The sequence below is a fragment of the Maylandia zebra genome, linkage group LG17 (assembly GCF_041146795.1).
Source record: "Maylandia zebra isolate NMK-2024a linkage group LG17, Mzebra_GT3a, whole genome shotgun sequence".
In the NCBI taxonomy this organism is placed as follows: Eukaryota; Metazoa; Chordata; class Actinopteri; order Cichliformes; family Cichlidae; genus Maylandia; species Maylandia zebra.
The window spans coordinates 26,413,420-26,430,954 of NC_135183.1; the positions used below are offsets into that span (position 1 = coordinate 26,413,420).

The 17,535-nt window shown below is 40.9% G+C and overlaps 1 protein-coding gene across 3 annotated transcripts; it reads left to right on the forward strand.

Annotated features, from left to right (window-relative positions):
- The first annotated feature begins 170 nt into the window (after positions 1–170).
- On the forward strand, positions 171–8,019 carry LOC101474659 (uncharacterized). Of its 3 annotated transcripts, XM_004548340.3 has the most exons (9): positions 171–418; positions 896–1,098; positions 1,187–1,288; positions 1,367–1,462; positions 1,538–1,648; positions 1,722–1,839; positions 3,777–4,548; positions 5,380–5,438; positions 5,520–8,019. In XM_004548340.3, the coding sequence occupies exons 1-9, from the start codon at positions 385–387 to the stop codon at positions 7,019–7,021; spliced, it is 2,997 nt and encodes a 998-aa protein (XP_004548397.1). In that variant the 5' UTR covers positions 171–384; the 3' UTR covers positions 7,022–8,019. The 3 variants fall into 3 exon arrangements, with proteins under 3 accessions (XP_004548397.1, XP_014263824.1, XP_076731933.1); XM_014408338.3 differs by lacking the exon at positions 171–418 and having other exon boundaries at positions 1,025–1,106; positions 1,372–1,462; XM_076875818.1 differs by lacking the exon at positions 171–418 and having other exon boundaries at positions 1,084–1,098; positions 1,372–1,462.
- The last annotated feature ends 9,516 nt before the right edge of the window (positions 8,020–17,535 follow it).

Sequence of the window (17,535 nt, forward strand, 5' to 3'; positions counted from 1 at the left end):
GAATTCTACAAGCTAGGTTAAGAAGAGAGGTGACGATCAGTAAGCAGCAGTATAGCTTCATGCTGGGGAAAGGCATGCAGATGCAATGTTTACTTGTTTACTTACTTTTTAATTTATGTAACATTTGAATTACAGATTTTTTAGGATTTGTAGGATTAGGAAAGTCTGTCCTATCTTGTCTTCCAACTAAAAACAAAACTGTAAGAAATTAATGTCAGCGAGACAAGTCGCCTGTCAGCTTTGATATTTTTATTTTGAAAAGCGGAATCGGAGTATAAGCGTTGAGGAAACGGTGCTTGCGTCCGAACAGCGCATGTTAGCTGCTAACTAAAACAAAACAACTTAACACCTAATTTTCGGCGCCACAAGAGGCACAGTGCACCCATGGAGGTTCTCGACTCTGCAGAGAAAACAAACGGTGGGTACAGTGGCAATCTGAACCAGCTGCGATATAAAGTAAGCTACGTCTATGCCGGTTACACAGTTAGCGGGGGCCGTCTATTTAAAGGAATCGTGATACGCACGATTTAAGCTTTAGCATGAAAAATAAATCAATTATTTTCAGTTTTTTTTATTATTCTGTCAAGTATTATGCTTAATTTATTGTCTAAACCATAGGTGATGATATATTTGAAGAATCACAATTTAAAACTCCTTTTATTAAGGGCGGCCCAGCAATTATTCGGGTTCCCAAGCTTATGGCTGTTTAAATGCAGGGCAAAAAAAAATACATATGTGTGCACTGCTTTACCTGAGAAAATTATTACCATAGTAATATATGAACAGCACTGAATTAAATGAATAACATATGTATTGTTATAATGTGAGTTCTGGAGTTTAAAGCTGATTGCTGCCCTCTAAAGACCATTTGTTACATTACACCTTTATGTTTTAGATCCAAGCCTGTCTCTCTCATCCCTCCAACTCCTGGTGCCACCTCTGCAGCTTCTGTCTGCCTCCATGTGGCAGCTGGTGAAGCAGAAAGATGTGATGAACTACCAGAAGCTGCAGGAGTTCGTGTTCACAGTGACAGAGGCGATTCCTGGTCTGATCAGCCACAGGCAGAGAGCCCAGCTCATCCTCGGACTCAGAGCGAGGGTGAGGAGGTAGTCTGGCTGACATGCCATCCATGTATGTTTATTTTGCTGCGTTGATTCTGTAAAAACTCAGTTTATTGATATTTCAGTTGATACTGGAGCTTTGCAAAGGCTCGACACGCGGTTCTGTTGATTCTCAAGCAATCCAGAGCCATTTGGACAGACTCCCAGTAACCTCTGAAAACACAGATGTAAGTACGTTAAAGAGAAGCGGATAAAATAAAGTGTGCCCAGTACTTTTTTCAAGATATCACTTCAATTTGTTGCAGTATAGGGATGCAGAGGTGAAAACAACAGAGTCTACTTTTGTCGCTCTGGTTCAAAGTCTGCTGAAAGATCCAATTGAGAGGGCATATTTTTTTCAGGTAGGACATATTTTAGTATTTCATATCTTTGCTTGAAAATGCTCAGAATAAAAATAACATCTTATTATCTTACAGGAAGTGTTTCCAGTGGAATACGGTCCACAGTATGACTCAGCACTAAATATGTTATTATGGAATCTGCTCTCCAAGCTGGAAAAGTTGCTTCCAGTACCAGACCTAAAGCAGGTATTCAGTCAGATAACATAATTGTTTCAGGTGATTTTCAGCGGGTTATATTAACATTGTGCTGTGATTACAGACTGTAGCCTGGCTGGACTCAGCTCCTTCTGTTTTGGGGGAATGCATTCAGTTGTCAACTGAAGATCTGAGCTTTATCTACCAGCACTACAAAAGTTCAGGACTACTGAAAATGGCATGTAAGTAAAATGGCCTGTATTTGTATAGCGCTTTACTTTAAGTAGAGCTGCAGCAGTTTTCACAATCAACAAAACTATGAAGCAAGATGTTGCATCATCACAGCTGGGTTAAAAAGTCAGATTTAAAGTTGCATAATTAGTTCTCACTTCTTAATATTTCAAGATCAGTGGATAAATTCATAGCAACAGGTTTGTAGTGTATAGTAATGCACTTTATCAGAACTTTCTGAGATATAATGCTTATCTTAACAGGCCCTGTTTAAAGACCTATTAGTGTCATATTACCTAATGAGGTCTTTGCCCTCTCTCTGCGGGCTTACTTATGGTTCTTAGAGTTTTTAGAGGTAGAACAGGAGGTAGAGTCTTCGGCTATCAGGCCCCTCTTCTGTGGAACCAGCTCCCAGTTTGGATTCTGAAGACAGACACCCTCTCTACCTTTAAGATTAGGCCTAAAACTTTACTTTTTGATAAAACTTATAGTTAGAGCTGGATCAGGTGACTCTGAATCCTCCCTTAGGCCTTGATTTTACTCTGTTATGGAGAGGAACAGCTAAAGCACCAACAGCCGAGCACTCATTCCTGTTTTACTTGTTAAAAGCCCACTTAAAGTCCACCTGGTATGCATGTATAGTTGGTGCATTTCAATATGTGAGGATCACATCTCCATGTAACCCTCACAATCACCATCTGATGACCAGATTATGTCAAATAGACCCTAGTGGACTCATTGTGATGCAATAGGCTTAGACTACTGGTTTGCTTTCCTTAACTCAACTGTGACAGCACTGACAGCACCTCCCTCAGCCTATTTCTGCGTGAGGTTTCATTCTGTTAAATACTTTTTTTTGTCCTCATAGGTGGTTGCGTGATTGTCAGTTTCTTTCTAAAATTGGAGGGTCTTTCCATCACAATATAAAGCACCTTGAGGCGACTGAATTGGCGCTATATGAATAAAATTGAATTGAATTATCTAAAGTCTAAACACCCACCAAATCTCCAGCAAACCATTTGGGGTTAGGTGATGTTTCACTCACATGCTAAACAAATAAATTTCCAGAAACTAGAAGTTGTTATTTTTCAAATGAAGTCTCCTTCATACATTTTGGCCTTGCAGTTATTCATTGATGGGATTTTCCATTTGGTTTTTCTAAACGGGGAAAATTCCACGAAGAGAGGTGAATATTAACTCAACCTTAGCTCAAAGTGGGATAGGGGTGACCTGATGGCTGTTAAGTGACAAAGCTATTTTAGTGACATTTCCTAATGTAATAAATTATATTTTTAATCTTTTTTATGCCAAAAGAAATTAAAAAACACAAGTTGTATAAACAAAACTAAATGTATTTAATCCTCTTCTTGTTTGCCATGTTTGAGTGAATTGTGTATTACAGTATGTTAACATAATTTTGACACCAAAATATAGAGGTGCTCGTGACTTCCTAATGCTTTTATCAGCAAACTTTAAATGACAATTTCTGAGAATATATCTAAGTGTCCTCTCAGGTTCAATGTTTTGAAGAGAAGGTTTGAGAGAAAAGGTTGAATTGGCTTGGAAATACAATCAAATACATCATATTACTTTGCATATAAATGAACTCAGTCATTCCATATTCTATTGTATATATTTATGTTTTAGACTGATACCACAAAATGATAGTGTAACCAGGCTTTAACCTACTTTGATTCCCACATATTTGTAACACGTCAACTAAATGTTTAATAACAGATACAATAGATGTCGTGTTCATCGCACCTAAATACATTTGTTTGTATTATATACGTGTGTGTGTGTGTGTACTATTATTAGTATACACTTTATACTCTTACTTCCTAGTACCTGAGTCTGTTTTGATTGGCACTATATAAATAAAATGAATTGAGAGATTTTGTTCACATATGTCTCTCTCTGCAGTAGCTGATGAGTCTCTTTTTTGCAGACGGTCCTTCTTCCACTGCTGGTAACTCCATCATGTCTGCATTATCAATCCCTCCCTCACAAAAGACAAACGTATCAGTTGGACTGGACGCCATCCATAACTACGCTAACGTATTGAACCCAGTCACTTTAGTGGGAACCGACCAGTACAGCGTGGTCACCGTTTACACTGAAGTGGAAGTCGGAGCAGCTGAGGTGGATGAGCAAATGATGGAGTCGGCTGCAGTTCAAGTTCAGACAGATTTCTATGAAGAGGAGATAGTGGCTGTAAGTGCTGATAGCGCTGGCGACGAAGAGGCTCCTGCTGTGAGGGCTGAAGAAACGAGTGAGACTGTGGATGTAGCGAAAGCTTTGGAGACGTTGACGAGAACCTTTGCATTAAGGGGGCAAGACGTACTTACAGAAAAGAACAACCAGTCATCCATAAATGACGATCTTGAACCAGGAAAGGGAACAGATGAAGGAAAAAGCCATGAAGGGCTTGAAATAAGTGACCAAGTGACTAAAGGGAAACGGGAAGTCATTGCAGAAGAAGTGACAGATGAGTTCCAGCTTGGAGGCATAGAGAGAAATATATGCGCAGACCTGAAAGATAATTCATTTTCTGCTCAAGAAATTGCAGAAATCCAGACCGAAATGTCGGAAGCACAGGAGTCTGACACGTCAGGAAACATGCGCAGATCCACACGTCTGCAACTAAAGACTTCGCCGAGTTGCAACGAGACGTGTAAAATAAAAAGGACAACAAGAGAAAATCCTGAAGAACCAAAAATGTACAAAAACATTATTTTCATTCCAAATATCTTTAGCAGAAATGTACACCTTATTAGAATAACAAAAAAAAAATCTGATTAATTTGGTTATGTTGATCTTGGGTATAGCTATTATAATCTAAAGATGCACTTTTTAATTCATGCTCATCCATTTAAGTATGGTTAAAATATTCCTGGTCACGGTTAAAATAATATAAGAAAATAGGTCATTACTGTCATGTCTGGTTGGTAAATGTGAAGCCACACCCAGCATCCTTAAACGCTTGCTCTGGATCGGTGCAAATGTTAAAAAATAAATAAATCTGCCCGTCAGCACTGCTAAAACCTCACTAATTAACATGTTATAGGCTGGACGATTCCCTGGTTTTAACGTCTTTGTGCTCACTGGAGCATATTTAGTACACAGATATGAGCAGCTTCTCGTCTGCAGATCAAGTTTGCATGCAGTCATTGTGGACATGAATATCGGGGTAATTTTGAGCTTTTAATGATTTCCTTGATTTGTTCTTTTTCCAAGGTGAAATGATTGTACAGCATACATATTTAATTACTTTAAAAAGCAAGAATTTGTTGTACTTGTGCACCCAATTCTTTAAAAGCTCGAAATTACCATGATATTAATCCCTATGATGAGTGCATATAAACTGCTGTATCCCAGGACAAGATGACAGACTTTGAAAGGATTTTTATGTGCTTTATGTACTTTAGCATTCTGATTAAACATTTATGGTTTCCTGTTACACTTTCTTCTACTTGTTCATATCACAAAAATGTGAGAAGTCTGAGAGATTTTCCTTTAAATATTGTGACACAGTGTTTTGATTTCTCCAGGAGCACTGCTGATGGATCAGCTGCCCCTTCTGTGATAGCCATCAAAGGATCTGACAAAGGTGATGTGATGTCAAGAAGAAAACAATGTTGAACTTCTTAAATAAATCCACTCATGTATCTGTTCCTTTATTTTAATGCAGGAGATTCACACGAGATGACGTCTATCATCTTCACCTGCTCGCAGTGTCCTTTCCATAACTCGGATGAAAACAGTCCTCCACACTTCCACATGCAGAGCGTTCGCAAAGAAGCATACAGGACTCTCTCAGGAGTTAAATTTACACCATCCCCCTCCAGCACAGATGAAATATTTACATCTATTAAACTTTTTCCCAGAGGAAACTCGGAGGAGAGAAAAGCAGAGCAGCCAGAGCAAAGCAGAGAGAGTGTTTCTCAGTTGCACGGCCGTCAGAGATCACTCACATGCGAAACATGCGGTAAGACGTTCACCCGGACATCGGATGTCAGGAGACACCAGCTCACTCACACGGGAGAGAGACCGTTTCACTGCTCGCAGTGTGACCGAACCTTCCAGCACTCGTGGGATCTGGCGAAGCACGAGAGCAAACATCACGGCGTAGCCATCTCCTTCACCTGCCAGGTATGCAGGAGCTCCTTCGCTAACCTGAGGGCGTTGACTGTCCACCATAAAAAGTCTCACTCGCAGGAGAGCCAGCTGCCTCAAATGTGCTCCATCTGCAGTCAGAGTTTCCCGACTCCGTCTGAGCTGCTGGAGCACAGGAAGTCCCACGTCACCGCTAAACGCTACATCTGCCAGCAGTGCGGCGAAGGCTTCGACACCCTACTCGCACGCTCTCAGCACAGGCAGATGCATCAGGTGAAGCGTCAGTTTAAATGTCCACATTGTGAGAAGACGTACACTCGGAGGTCTGACGTTAAGAGACATCTGTCCACCCATACTGGGGAGCGACCCTACCAGTGCAACCAGTGCAGCAAACGATTCTCGCTGCGCTTCATGCTCATCAAACACCTCCGTGTTCACACGGGTGAGCGCCCTTTCCAGTGCTCCCACTGCCCAAAGAGGTTCACCTTGGTGTCTGTGCTGGCCAGACATGAGAGGATGCACACCGGGGAGAAACCCTTCCTCTGTTCGCAGTGCGGGAAAGGCTTTTTGTCACAGGGCGAGCTCTCAAAACATCACAGGTCACACGTGGACGACAGGCCGTACTCCTGCCCTCAGTGCGGGAAGCGCTTTAAGAGCAAGAAAACACAGCAAGAGCACATCGTCTCACACACTGGGGCCCGCCCCTACCCCTGCACTTACTGCGGGAAGGGCTTCACCAAACCCTACGCCCTCACCAGACACAACCTGATCCACACAGGAGAGCGGCCATTCCCCTGTGGACACTGTGAGAAGTCCTTCCTCACCCTCAGTGAGGCTCAGTTGCATCAGAGAATCCACACGGGGGAACGCCCGTATCCCTGCGACACATGCGAGCTGAAGTTCAAGAGCTCGTCCGAGCTGGCACGACACAAACGCAGCCATTCTGGCTTAAAGCGGGTGAAGCCGCGCTGCGAGCGGTGCATGATGACGTTCGCATCTAAGGCCAAACTGAAAAAACACATGGAGACACATAGAGACGAAGGAGACACAGTGCAGTCTGTAGAGACCAAGGAATGAAACTTGTAACAGAAACTCCCAGAGGTTAAATAAGTAGGGTGGGGAAGGAATATTTTGTTTAGATGTTTAGATTTATATAATTGGAGAAAATATATTTTATGCAGATCAGGAGCGAAACAACAGGCCCTCAGCTTGTCAGCAAAATCGATTTTTTCTTTTAAAAAAATAAATCTTTATATTGGCAGTTTTACTCTTTTCACTTCACAACAAGGAAATCATATTCAAAATACTTTCAAACGGAAGATGAACAAAAACTGCTCCTGTAGTGGACTTTTTCACTGCATGTACTGCCTTTTTCCTTCTTTGTGTTGCCATTGTACTATTGCCCACCTGAAACCAAAGATACTACCAGCAGGTAGTAAAGAAAGGAAAAACATGATTTTCTAGACTTCTTGGAGAACTGTTGTCATCAAACATTAAAATGAGCATCATGCAATAAATCATCCTTTTATGATGTATGTAATGTTTCTTTTTTTGCTGAGAAAGTGTTGTATGTTGGATTGTATTCAACTTTAAGGCCAAACCAAGCAACCTCAAAGGGTTACATAGTTCAGTGTTGTGATGAGTAACAATGACAGGAAATCAGAGGTTGATATCTCGGCGGCTACTGAATGCATTATTGTGAAATGTGGTCAGACATGCACATCCTCCCCTCCGGACTATTTATAATACCTGTACAGAAACAGGTTTTCTGTCACCGCCATTGCCTTACATCTGTAGTGATAATTCTGCTCATTAGTAAGTCTTAGCGCTTTGTTGCGGTAAGTTTCTTCCATTTAGGCCTTAATAATTTGAGACGATAAAAGACCTGAACATACACAACATGCAAAATGCATGGACGGATTATGAAAGTTTAGGGCCTCTGGGCACATGTATCTTCCTCACTCATCCCACAGAGAAGCTGAAAACCACGCAGAGTTTTGGTAGTTTTGTCTCACCAAATAGACAGTTTGCTGATGTTCTACAACATTTTGTCTCATTACAGTCATGTTTTATCCTATGTTGGATCTTTGTGTATCATTTGATTGTTTTTTTTAATCTCTTTATCTTTCTGTGTCTCGGTTTTTGTTTCATATCTCATTTTGCACCACTGATCATAAATGCACCCTCTCCAACTTTTCATTGCTCTTTGAGGTCCTTTATGTTCTGTTTGTCTCTTCTTCTTTCTTTTTTTTTGTTTGATTTTGTGTCTCTGATTCAGTTTTGTCCGATCACCATCTCGTTTTGTGACATACACGAGGGGCCCATTTAGGACCTGCAAGCAAGCCTTAATTTGTTTAAATGTGGAACTCTTGCGAAAACGTGCTTGGTGACATTTGGTGCTGTTGAGGTGACCTTGAAAAATGATTCTGCATGTCAGGTGATGTGTCTTCTTTATTTGTGTCGGCAGTTCACATAAAAACCAAATGACTCATTGATCTGATGGTTATGGTGTTATAAAGATGATAAACATAACCTAATTTCCTTCACACAGCTCCAGCTGTCTGTGGTAAAAAGCAGTCTGTCCCCTTCATTTTCTGATAGAGTTCCTCATACACTAACTGAGAACTAATGGTGTTCGGTGTCTATTTTAAAACATTGGAAAATTTTCCATAACTTCATGTAAATTTTCTGCTATGGTACAAGGCTGTTGTGAAGATTGTGAGGATGCTCTCTGCATCGATGCAGTCCAGAAGAACTCTTAAGAACACAATCTCAGACTGTGAACCGCCTCCATACATGTAGCCTCTTTGTTCTTGTGGGTGTCATGGGTGGGTTGCCACAAATTAAGTGTGGCAAAAGCCTGATCTCTCCCATAAATCTGATTTGCCCTCCTGTGCACCAAGAAAAATATATGCTGTCATATCAATGCAACAGTGGATAATGAAATTTCCTTGGTCCCTGTTTTTGAGCTTCTTGAATATTTGGGGGTTTCTGGTTTAGTATTTTTGATGTTGTGGTCTCTATATTGTGTATTATTATGTCTTCTGGTTATAGTGTTATATTTATTTTCCTGGGCTTATGATGAATCCTGTTTTCTGTGCCGTTAGTTTTCTGATTGCTTAGTTGATTGATTGGTTAATTCCCTTTTGGTATTCCTCTTCTATTTTTTTTAGTCTCGTCTCTTTCTGTTTTAACTTCTGTCTTTGTGTCAAGTTTCCATATGTTAGTGCTGGTCTCAGTATTAGTGTCTTCCTGTTATATTTTGATAGGCCTATGTGCACCGTGTTCCATTTTGCTTTCCCTGTCTCTTTAGTCTGTAATTATTGTAAGCTTTATAACTTCCTGTTTCCTCATTACCCTCGGTGTATATATTGTCTCAGACTTCCCTCGCTCTTTGTTGTGTTCTCCCTCTAGCTGTGTGCTGTTTGTTCTGTGTGGGTAATATAAAGTTTTTATTGATTTTGACCTTGACCTTTGACCAATTTTCCCAAAATTAAATCAGTGTTGTATCTACCGTCACATAAAATTTGACAATGATATCTTGAAAACTGTTGATGTTCGAAAAAGCATGTTCAAAAGGAGAACTGTATATTATTACATTATAATATATTGCTATATTAGTACCATTTATCTCTGTTGAGATGTTGTTGTACCTAATTTATTTATTTATTTATTTTTAATTATACTGTTTTTTGTTCTTGATTCTTTTCTTCTTTTTTTCTCTCTCTCTTTTCCCACCAAAAAAACAGAAGAATTGGTAAGCAGAGCCGCGTCTTGATGCATGCTCAATCATCCAGGTAAGTAAATCCCAAAAGGTTCGTTCTATACATCTGGATGTAGCGTTTTCAGTGGGAGAATCTTCTTCAGTCTCAGCTGACTGCAGGTTTCCCCAATCTTAGAAACAGGACATTTGCACAACAACTGAACCTAGTCTACTCAATGAACAATGGTCTGTGAGGTCAGTTCCTTTATCATTAATATGCAAATTGCCATGACCATTGATTAAGCAGATTCACATTATAAGGTCAAAAAATGATCATAATTAACTTTGATCAAGTGATTCTAAATAAAGTAAATTTAGAAATTGTTTATATAACACTCTAAGTGACTGACCTGGAACTTTCTTACTTGTATGTGGTGTTGTCGTCCTTTAGTAATGGCATATATGATGCTTACTTTGTGGTCCAGACCATCCAAAAAGCTTCACTAGTGGTGAGTGAAATTCTAGCACTACTTAGCAGATGCTGTCTGTGTATCTGTGCTTTGTACCGCTAAAGTTAAAGATTGCTAGCATTAGCGCGTATTATAGCACTCCACTCTTTCATCCTAATATGGTCACTTCATGGTTCAAAAACACAACAAAGTGATAGCTAAAATGCTAACACTAAAGAGTCGAAATATGTAAAAGCAATGAGTGACATCTGCAGCTGAGCATTAGAGCCGAATTAAGAAAAAAAATCTTAGTGTTCATTTTGAGAATACGGTTGAAAGTTTTTTGAGAAAAAAGTCCAAATGTGGAGATTTAACCTGATGTTCTAAGTCAAACAACTGCCATGGTTGCTATACGCTCTACAAAATGCCTCATGTAGATGAATTTGTGAAACAACTTGATTAGCCAGCTTAGCTAATGTTAGCAATGTACATTTTCTAATCTTCAGGTTTCTGTTGCCATACCTCCCCTGTGTTCCACTCTTCATGTTTAGACACTCATGTCTTCATGTTTTATCTCGTTTGGTCCTACTTTTCTCTCGTCTGTTTTGTTCTTATATCTGCCCCAGTGTCAAGCGTGTCTTCTTCTCAGTGTGTTTTCTGTTTTATCGTGCTAGTCTCTTGCCCTGTGTTCAGTGTGTTCAATTTTGCTTCCCTCATCTCGTTATGTCTATTAATTCCAGCTTTGTTCCCCTGTGTTTCCACTTCCCTATATCACCCTGATGTGAATATAAGATAAGATAACTTTTATTAGTCCCACATGTGGGAAATTTGTTATATAGTGTCAGTTTTCCTTTGTCCTTTAGTGCATTTTTTGCCTGTCTGGCTCCTTCTATGTTCCAGGTTTTAGGTTTTTCTATGTTCTTTATGTACCACACCCTTAGTGTTTAATTTCACCCAGTTGAAGTTAGTTACTCTAGTCTCAGCTTACCTTTTGTTAAGATTCAGTTTCAGCCTCTTTATCTGCATTTGGGACTCAAATTTTGGGTCCTCATCCTTACTCCACATGATTTGCGCACCCAGACCGTGACAAGACTTTCTTTCTAATTTCATTATTTCCACTTTATTCTTAAAATAGAATTTCAAGTTTTGACTTGAAAATGAACACTAATACTTGTTTTGTTTTGTTTTTTAATCAGTGTGGCCTAGCCCCTCTTTAATTTGGTCTGTGGATAATTCCCAAACAAAGGTATCTGTAAAAGCGTAAACATGTCATGGTCCTGAGTCTGCCGACTCAGTGTTTTGTGTTTCTTTATGCTTTTGTTTATCCTGAGTATGTATTCTGTTATGATTTGCCAGTTGTTAGGTTACTGTTCTGTGCTTACCCTGGTCCCACTTCTGTGTTCTGTCTGTCTATGGCAGGGGTGGGCAATCTCAGTCCACGAGGGCCGGTGTCCCTGCAGGTTTTAGATGTGTCCTCGAACCAACACAGCTGATTTAAATGGCTAAATTAGCTCCTCAACATGTCCTGAAGTTCCCCAGAGGCCTGGTAACGAACTAATCATGTGATTCAGGTGTGTTGACCCAAGGTGAGATCTAAAACCTGCAGGGACACCGGCCCTTGTGGACTGAGATTGCACACCCCTGGTCTATGGTGTCACACTGTCTGTTTGTGAATCTGTCTGTTTAGTTAGTTCAGTGTCATGTCTGGTTCTCTGTGTCTGAGTTTCCTGTTTTATTCTGAAAGTCCCTGTCTCGTGTGAGTGTGTTCAGTTTACGTTTCCCCTGTCCCGTCAGCTCTGACTTCTTCCAGGTGTGTTGCCCTCCTGTCTCTCATCCCCTGAGTACTGCTGTGTGTATTTAAGCCCTGTGTGTTCTCCTGCCTGTTGCCGGTTCGTCTGTGTTCCACGTTGTCCTGTCCCTTGTCTGCGGCTCTTTGCCTCGCTCCCCGTTTCTTATGTTCTCAGGTTTGTTATTTCGTTTTTCCAGTTTAGGTTTCTTTAGTTCCCTGTCATCCCTCACTGCCTATTTGCCACTACACCACCCTGTAAATAAACATCACTCGAATCATGAGTCATCACCTGCATTTTGGGTCCTCCTTTCCTCCAACACCACACAGCTCGCCTCGGCAGCCGTGACAAAACATGTGTCACATTCCTGCGCTCACCACAGATCCCAGGAGATCTGAGATTGGCTGTGTTATGTTTCTCTCTGCGTGCAGATGGCCACTTGGCGTGATGGTCGAAAACATGAAAAGATTAATATTTTATAAGAAGTAAGTGGTGTGTAGATTTTTGGCCATTTTTAACATCCTATAAATTACAAAATGTTTGAAGTCACCAGTCAGTCTCACTTTATCCCAGTCCCACTAAAATTTCATAAAAGTAGAACGACATTCAACGATATTCAAATCTTTTTTTTTCTTTTTGGATGTAGTCCACAGCTTTTGTAATTTTTTATACTTTGGTAAAAGTATTTCAAACACCAAAACAATTTCTCTAAGATTTAAAGAATTAAAAAAAAAAAAAAAAAAATCAGCATTAGGGAAACATTATCTCTGCAAAGATTTCTAGGACAATTCAGAGGCTCATTACTAAAAAGGCCAAGGCTCTTCCAGAAATTTTGATTTAAAAAAATAAGCCTGTATTATGTAAAAGCACCCTCAACAGGGAAGTTTGAAATGATGTGTAAAAATAAAAAAAAAAACAAAAGAAGAAAAAGCAAAACTGGCTTAGATCCCAAACTGCCACAAAATGAGATCAGTCTTCTCCTGCCACTTTTTCTGGGTATTCCCTCTCTGTCATCATGTCAGTATTATGGTTATCCTTATAAAAAGAGGAAGTTGAATGTGGTTAATTAACCGAGATGTTTTCATTAGCTCTGACTAGGCAGGTAGGTGATTGGTGGAGAGGGCATGCCAAGCAGGAGTCACCAGAATAAAAATGTCCCTGTCATATTAATGGGAGACTAACTGAAGCAGAATAATAGTGGGTGAGGTAGTGGGTTTCTATTTTTAACTTGCCTTTTACTCACTTTATATTTTCCTTTGTTTTTTCTACTGAACATCATTAAAATACATAAGTATCAGTGTTTTTGTGCTACAATAATAATACCAGTGCAGTCCTGATGAAGCAGAATAGACTTGTTTGTATTTTTAAAAACAATATGTAGTATCTAAGGGTCTTTTAAGCTTTTAAAAATAACCTTTTACTGCACTTATCCTGGAATCATTTATTCTACAAATGGAAAACTGTAAAAGTCAAAGGGATGGCTCCTCCACACCGAGAGAGGGTGTGCATTGGTTGATTCTCGGTCATTTCCCCCTGCAATCACCTCTTCTCTTGATCAGGGCAGCGGCGAGCAGGCAGATGTCGGGATGTGACTGTCAGCGGAGGACTTTGGAGGACTGGTGACCAAGCAGGTGGAAAAAACCTTCAGAATAAACAGATAAATAAGGTGGAAACAAGGCAGCTGCGGATGCAGATAACGACTCAACGCGCACCCATCAGTGTGATTTACAGTCCAGTTGGCAATGGTTTTGCTGGTGGCGGATTAATAAACAGTCATAAAGCTTTGGGAGAACGGCTGTGTGTGTTGCAGGAGGACGAGGGTGAAGGCACTGATAGGAGAAAAAGGAGGCGAGAGGGAGAGTGTAACGGAGAGAGAAGTGAGTAGATAAAGCCAGGATTATGAGTGCACTGCCTTACGACTCGCTGTCGGCTCGGCCGAGTCCCAGCAGACAAGCTTTGGACTGGGAGCATGAGCAGCTAGCTGTGCGACGACTGTCTTCACGGAGTCTTGACTTGCTGACTCCGCCTCCTCTTCCTCGTCGACCCTCTGCCATCCCTTGCTACTTGCTGCCTCCATACCAAGGTCAAGAGGAGCAGCTCAGCCTGCAGCAGCAGCAACAGCAGCGTCTCTCCTTGTCCGTGTGCTCAGAAGCCTCCCTGGCGCCCCCTGCTCCTCCACCTGTGGGTGCTGGCCCACCCTGCTGCCATTCCGTGGGAGTCATGCACCTCTTGCGTCTGGGTCTCCTAGCCTTCAGCTGCCTCTTCTGGGCAGCTGGACTGGCTATCTTCACACTGGGCGTGTGGGCTCAAATTTCCCTGGCAGACTACATGATGCTCTCCGCCAACCGCTACCCCAATGCCCCGCTCATCCTTCTGTCCACAGGTGCGGCCATCACAGCATGGGGCTTCCTGGGTTGCCTGGGGGTGGCTGCAAACCTGCCTTGCGTGCTAAGGGCTTACGGCTTCTTTCAGCTTGCTGCACTTGTAGCCGGTTTGGCATCAGGACTCTCGGGCCTCTTCTACCGTGAAGAAATTGCTGGTGGATTTCGCAGCGGTTTACAGCGAGCAGTGGCGGGCTACACAGAGGATGAAGGCCGTGCTGATGCTCTAGACAGCCTTCAGAGGGCTCTGAAGTGTTGTGGAGCTGACGGTTGGCGCGACTGGCTTGTGTCTGACTGGGCTATCCAGCATATGAACTTCCTGCCCATTGAGAACGGCACCTTGGTGTCCTTGCCCGACAGCTGCTGCGTGAGGCGAAAGGGTTGCAAGAATCGGCCTCTTCTGGCAGATGACGGTGACGGTGTGGCTGCCGCGGGGATCCATCCGCATGGCTGCTTCCGCAAAGTCTTCAGCTTGGTCAATGACAATGTCTTCCATATTGCTGCTACTGTGCTGGGGTTAGCCTTCACACAGATTGGAGGCATTGCCCTGGCTTGTCTGTTAGCCAATAAACTGGCACCGAGACAGCATGGACGTGTAGTAGCACATTAATACTTAATTAATAAGGCTAGCTGGTGGATTGGCCATTTGGGTTTAATAGAGTTGGGAAGTTTGAAAACCCCCAGGAATTTGTAGGACTTATATAACACTAAAAGTTACTCAAACATATGACACGTGATTCTTTGACAAAACAGTCAAAGGTCCAAACTTGTGTTCAGAAATCCAGCACATTGCTTAAATTCCTTCACTGTCCTTCTTTACAGCTAGATGAGGGAAGCTACAGATAGATGCCAGGGAAGTCAATATGCTCTTTTTCCTCTTTGCATTGCAAAATCGGGCAATTTCCTGAAAAATTTAATACCTTGGGGCTGAGCACTCTATAGATTACCAAACTGATCATTGTGTAGTTAATATTTACTTTAAAATGAAGTATTACAGGAAAAAATGCATATTGCAACTTTAATGATGTTCTTATATTATCCTTCAGCGGTTTCAGTCAAGTTACTACTTTTGTGCGTCACTTTTGCCTTTGCAGCTGTATTACACTCACTGGCCTCAGCATGAATAATGGAGGTTGTCTTCTCATGTAATGTTTTTTGTGCTACATGCAACAGCGTAGGAACAACTGGGTTTGCGTAACAGACTTCAGATCTCACCCGGTGGCAGTACAGTGAGACATTTTCTCCTTTTTGCTGTATGAATTAATTAAGAAATATTTAAATGATGGCATGAAATAATATACCTCTCTGTGTTACATACTTGATCCTTGGACCTTTTCACCTCTGGCACACCTCAGTCCTAAATGCACAGGAATGTTCACCAGCTGTTTTCCACTTTGATCGTTTAGTCTGGCTGTGCTCACAGATGTTTGTATCTACTTCATTTAGTTTTCCCATCTCAGAGATCACTCTGTGCTGGTTTTGGTGCTTTAAAAAGAGATTAATATTACTGTCTGGTATTTTGTGTTGTTTTTACACCCAGTAGTGCGTACTAATTTCCACTGTGTCGAGAGCTTTGGTTAGAGAGTTTATTCAATTATGACTGCTTTCGATCAGTTTCTTCCAGATGTCACTGTGTTGTTCCAAAGCACATCATTGAAAGGTATGACTAGAAACACGCACTACTGGCATGAAACAACAAGCAACAGCAAAAAATTGGGTTATATAAACATTTGTCTTGCTCTTCTTCTTAGATTTTTAGCTTAGCATTATACTTGTGAGACATATGCAACCTTATAAAGAAAGTATTTCAATAAGATGAATGTGAATGTGTTTTATTGTACATGTTTTAGTATTACTATGCACTGAAATTATATGAAACCCTTTCAGCCTTCTCATTATGGTGCATCTCCAAATTTCTTCCTTTTTATTGTTCTTATTAATGTAATATATGATAAACGTTCCCTATTTAATAATGCAAAACTGGTATATGATTACCAGCTCTGCAAGCAAGCATGACCTACACTGTAAACTATTTATGTAAACAATAAACAAAGAAAACACTTGCCTAAATATGTGATATAATGTTGATTGCCACAGTCTTCTACCCTCGATTATGTTAAATGTATAAATTCTGGTAATGAAGAATTGATGCATAATAAACATGTTGTGAAGCTCTTTGGGGTTCTAATGTGTTTTTCTTTCTCTTTAATGTTGATTTATAGCCTTCATCTTTAATGTGGGAACCTTTTGCATGCATTTTAAAGAGCTATAGAAGCAGCTCTATGTCTTTATTTCGTTGGGAAGGTCATGCTGGAGGTGTGCCAGAGCAGGAAATTCTCATTGCATTGAGAAGTAGATCATGGCTGGGACCTCTGGCCACGTAAATCTGAATTATTGCTAACTGAGTGACATCTCATTTCTGCTGTGCACCTGAGACGATGGTGATTAGATCTGCCCTTGAAGGGAGATAACAGAGTGCAGCATATGCAGCATATGCACAGCTGAGGGTGATGAAACAGAGCACCCTGAGCCAGCATTGATTGGTCAATGGAGCACAAAATAATAAATTATGGAAATAGAAATTGTGATCAAGTCTTTCATACTTTACCCCCACATTTACCTTAAAACCAACATCTATGACTGTTAGATGTAGAGAGACTTTAGGCTATGACCTCTGAACAATGACAACCATTTTCATGACCTAATTATGCTATTGATTAGCCTACATTGTGCTCTAATAAGGTTTCTGTCTGATTAGGCTGTGCTTGTTGTATCCTATTTTGCCCGAGGTTAGGCCATGCCTCCACCTCCAGTTTAATCAAACCAAAGAGGAGCTCTGAGAGAGATTTAGACACCTGAATTCAGACAAACGCCAAACTTTTTATGCTCTATTTCTAGTCCATTTGAATTGAATCAAAGGTCTGAACCCAGCATACACGATTTTTTAACGCCATTGCATGAAATCAAAGGCTCATCAGGTACAAAAATAAATGTCTGCAATGTGTGCAAGTTATGCACATAAACACAACATGAAAAGTGGAAAAATAATCCGTAGTCACTGAGCTAAATAATAAAACATTTACTGCTACTACTAATATTAAGCTCAAGTGCTTCAGCCTTGCCACAGGCTACATATTGTGGCACCCCCAAACCTTTAAGATTTTTAACCTACTCAAACAAATGTGGCCTTGGGCTCTTTACCAAGGTGGGTGTGTCCTTTAGCAAGTCTCCTGAATCTGATAACAGGATTCCTCCTCTTTGGTTTTGGTTT

Coding starts and splice junctions, on each gene's coding strand:
- LOC101474659 (XM_004548340.3), top strand. CDS start 385: ATGGAGGTTCTCGACTCTGCAGAGAAAACAAACG. Junction 1,463..1,537: donor AGAGGGCATATTTTTTTCAG/GTAGGACATATT, acceptor ATTATCTTACAG/GAAGTGTTTCCAGTGGAATA. Junction 1,840..3,776: donor AGGACTACTGAAAATGGCAT/GTAAGTAAAATG, acceptor TCTTTTTTGCAG/ACGGTCCTTCTTCCACTGCT.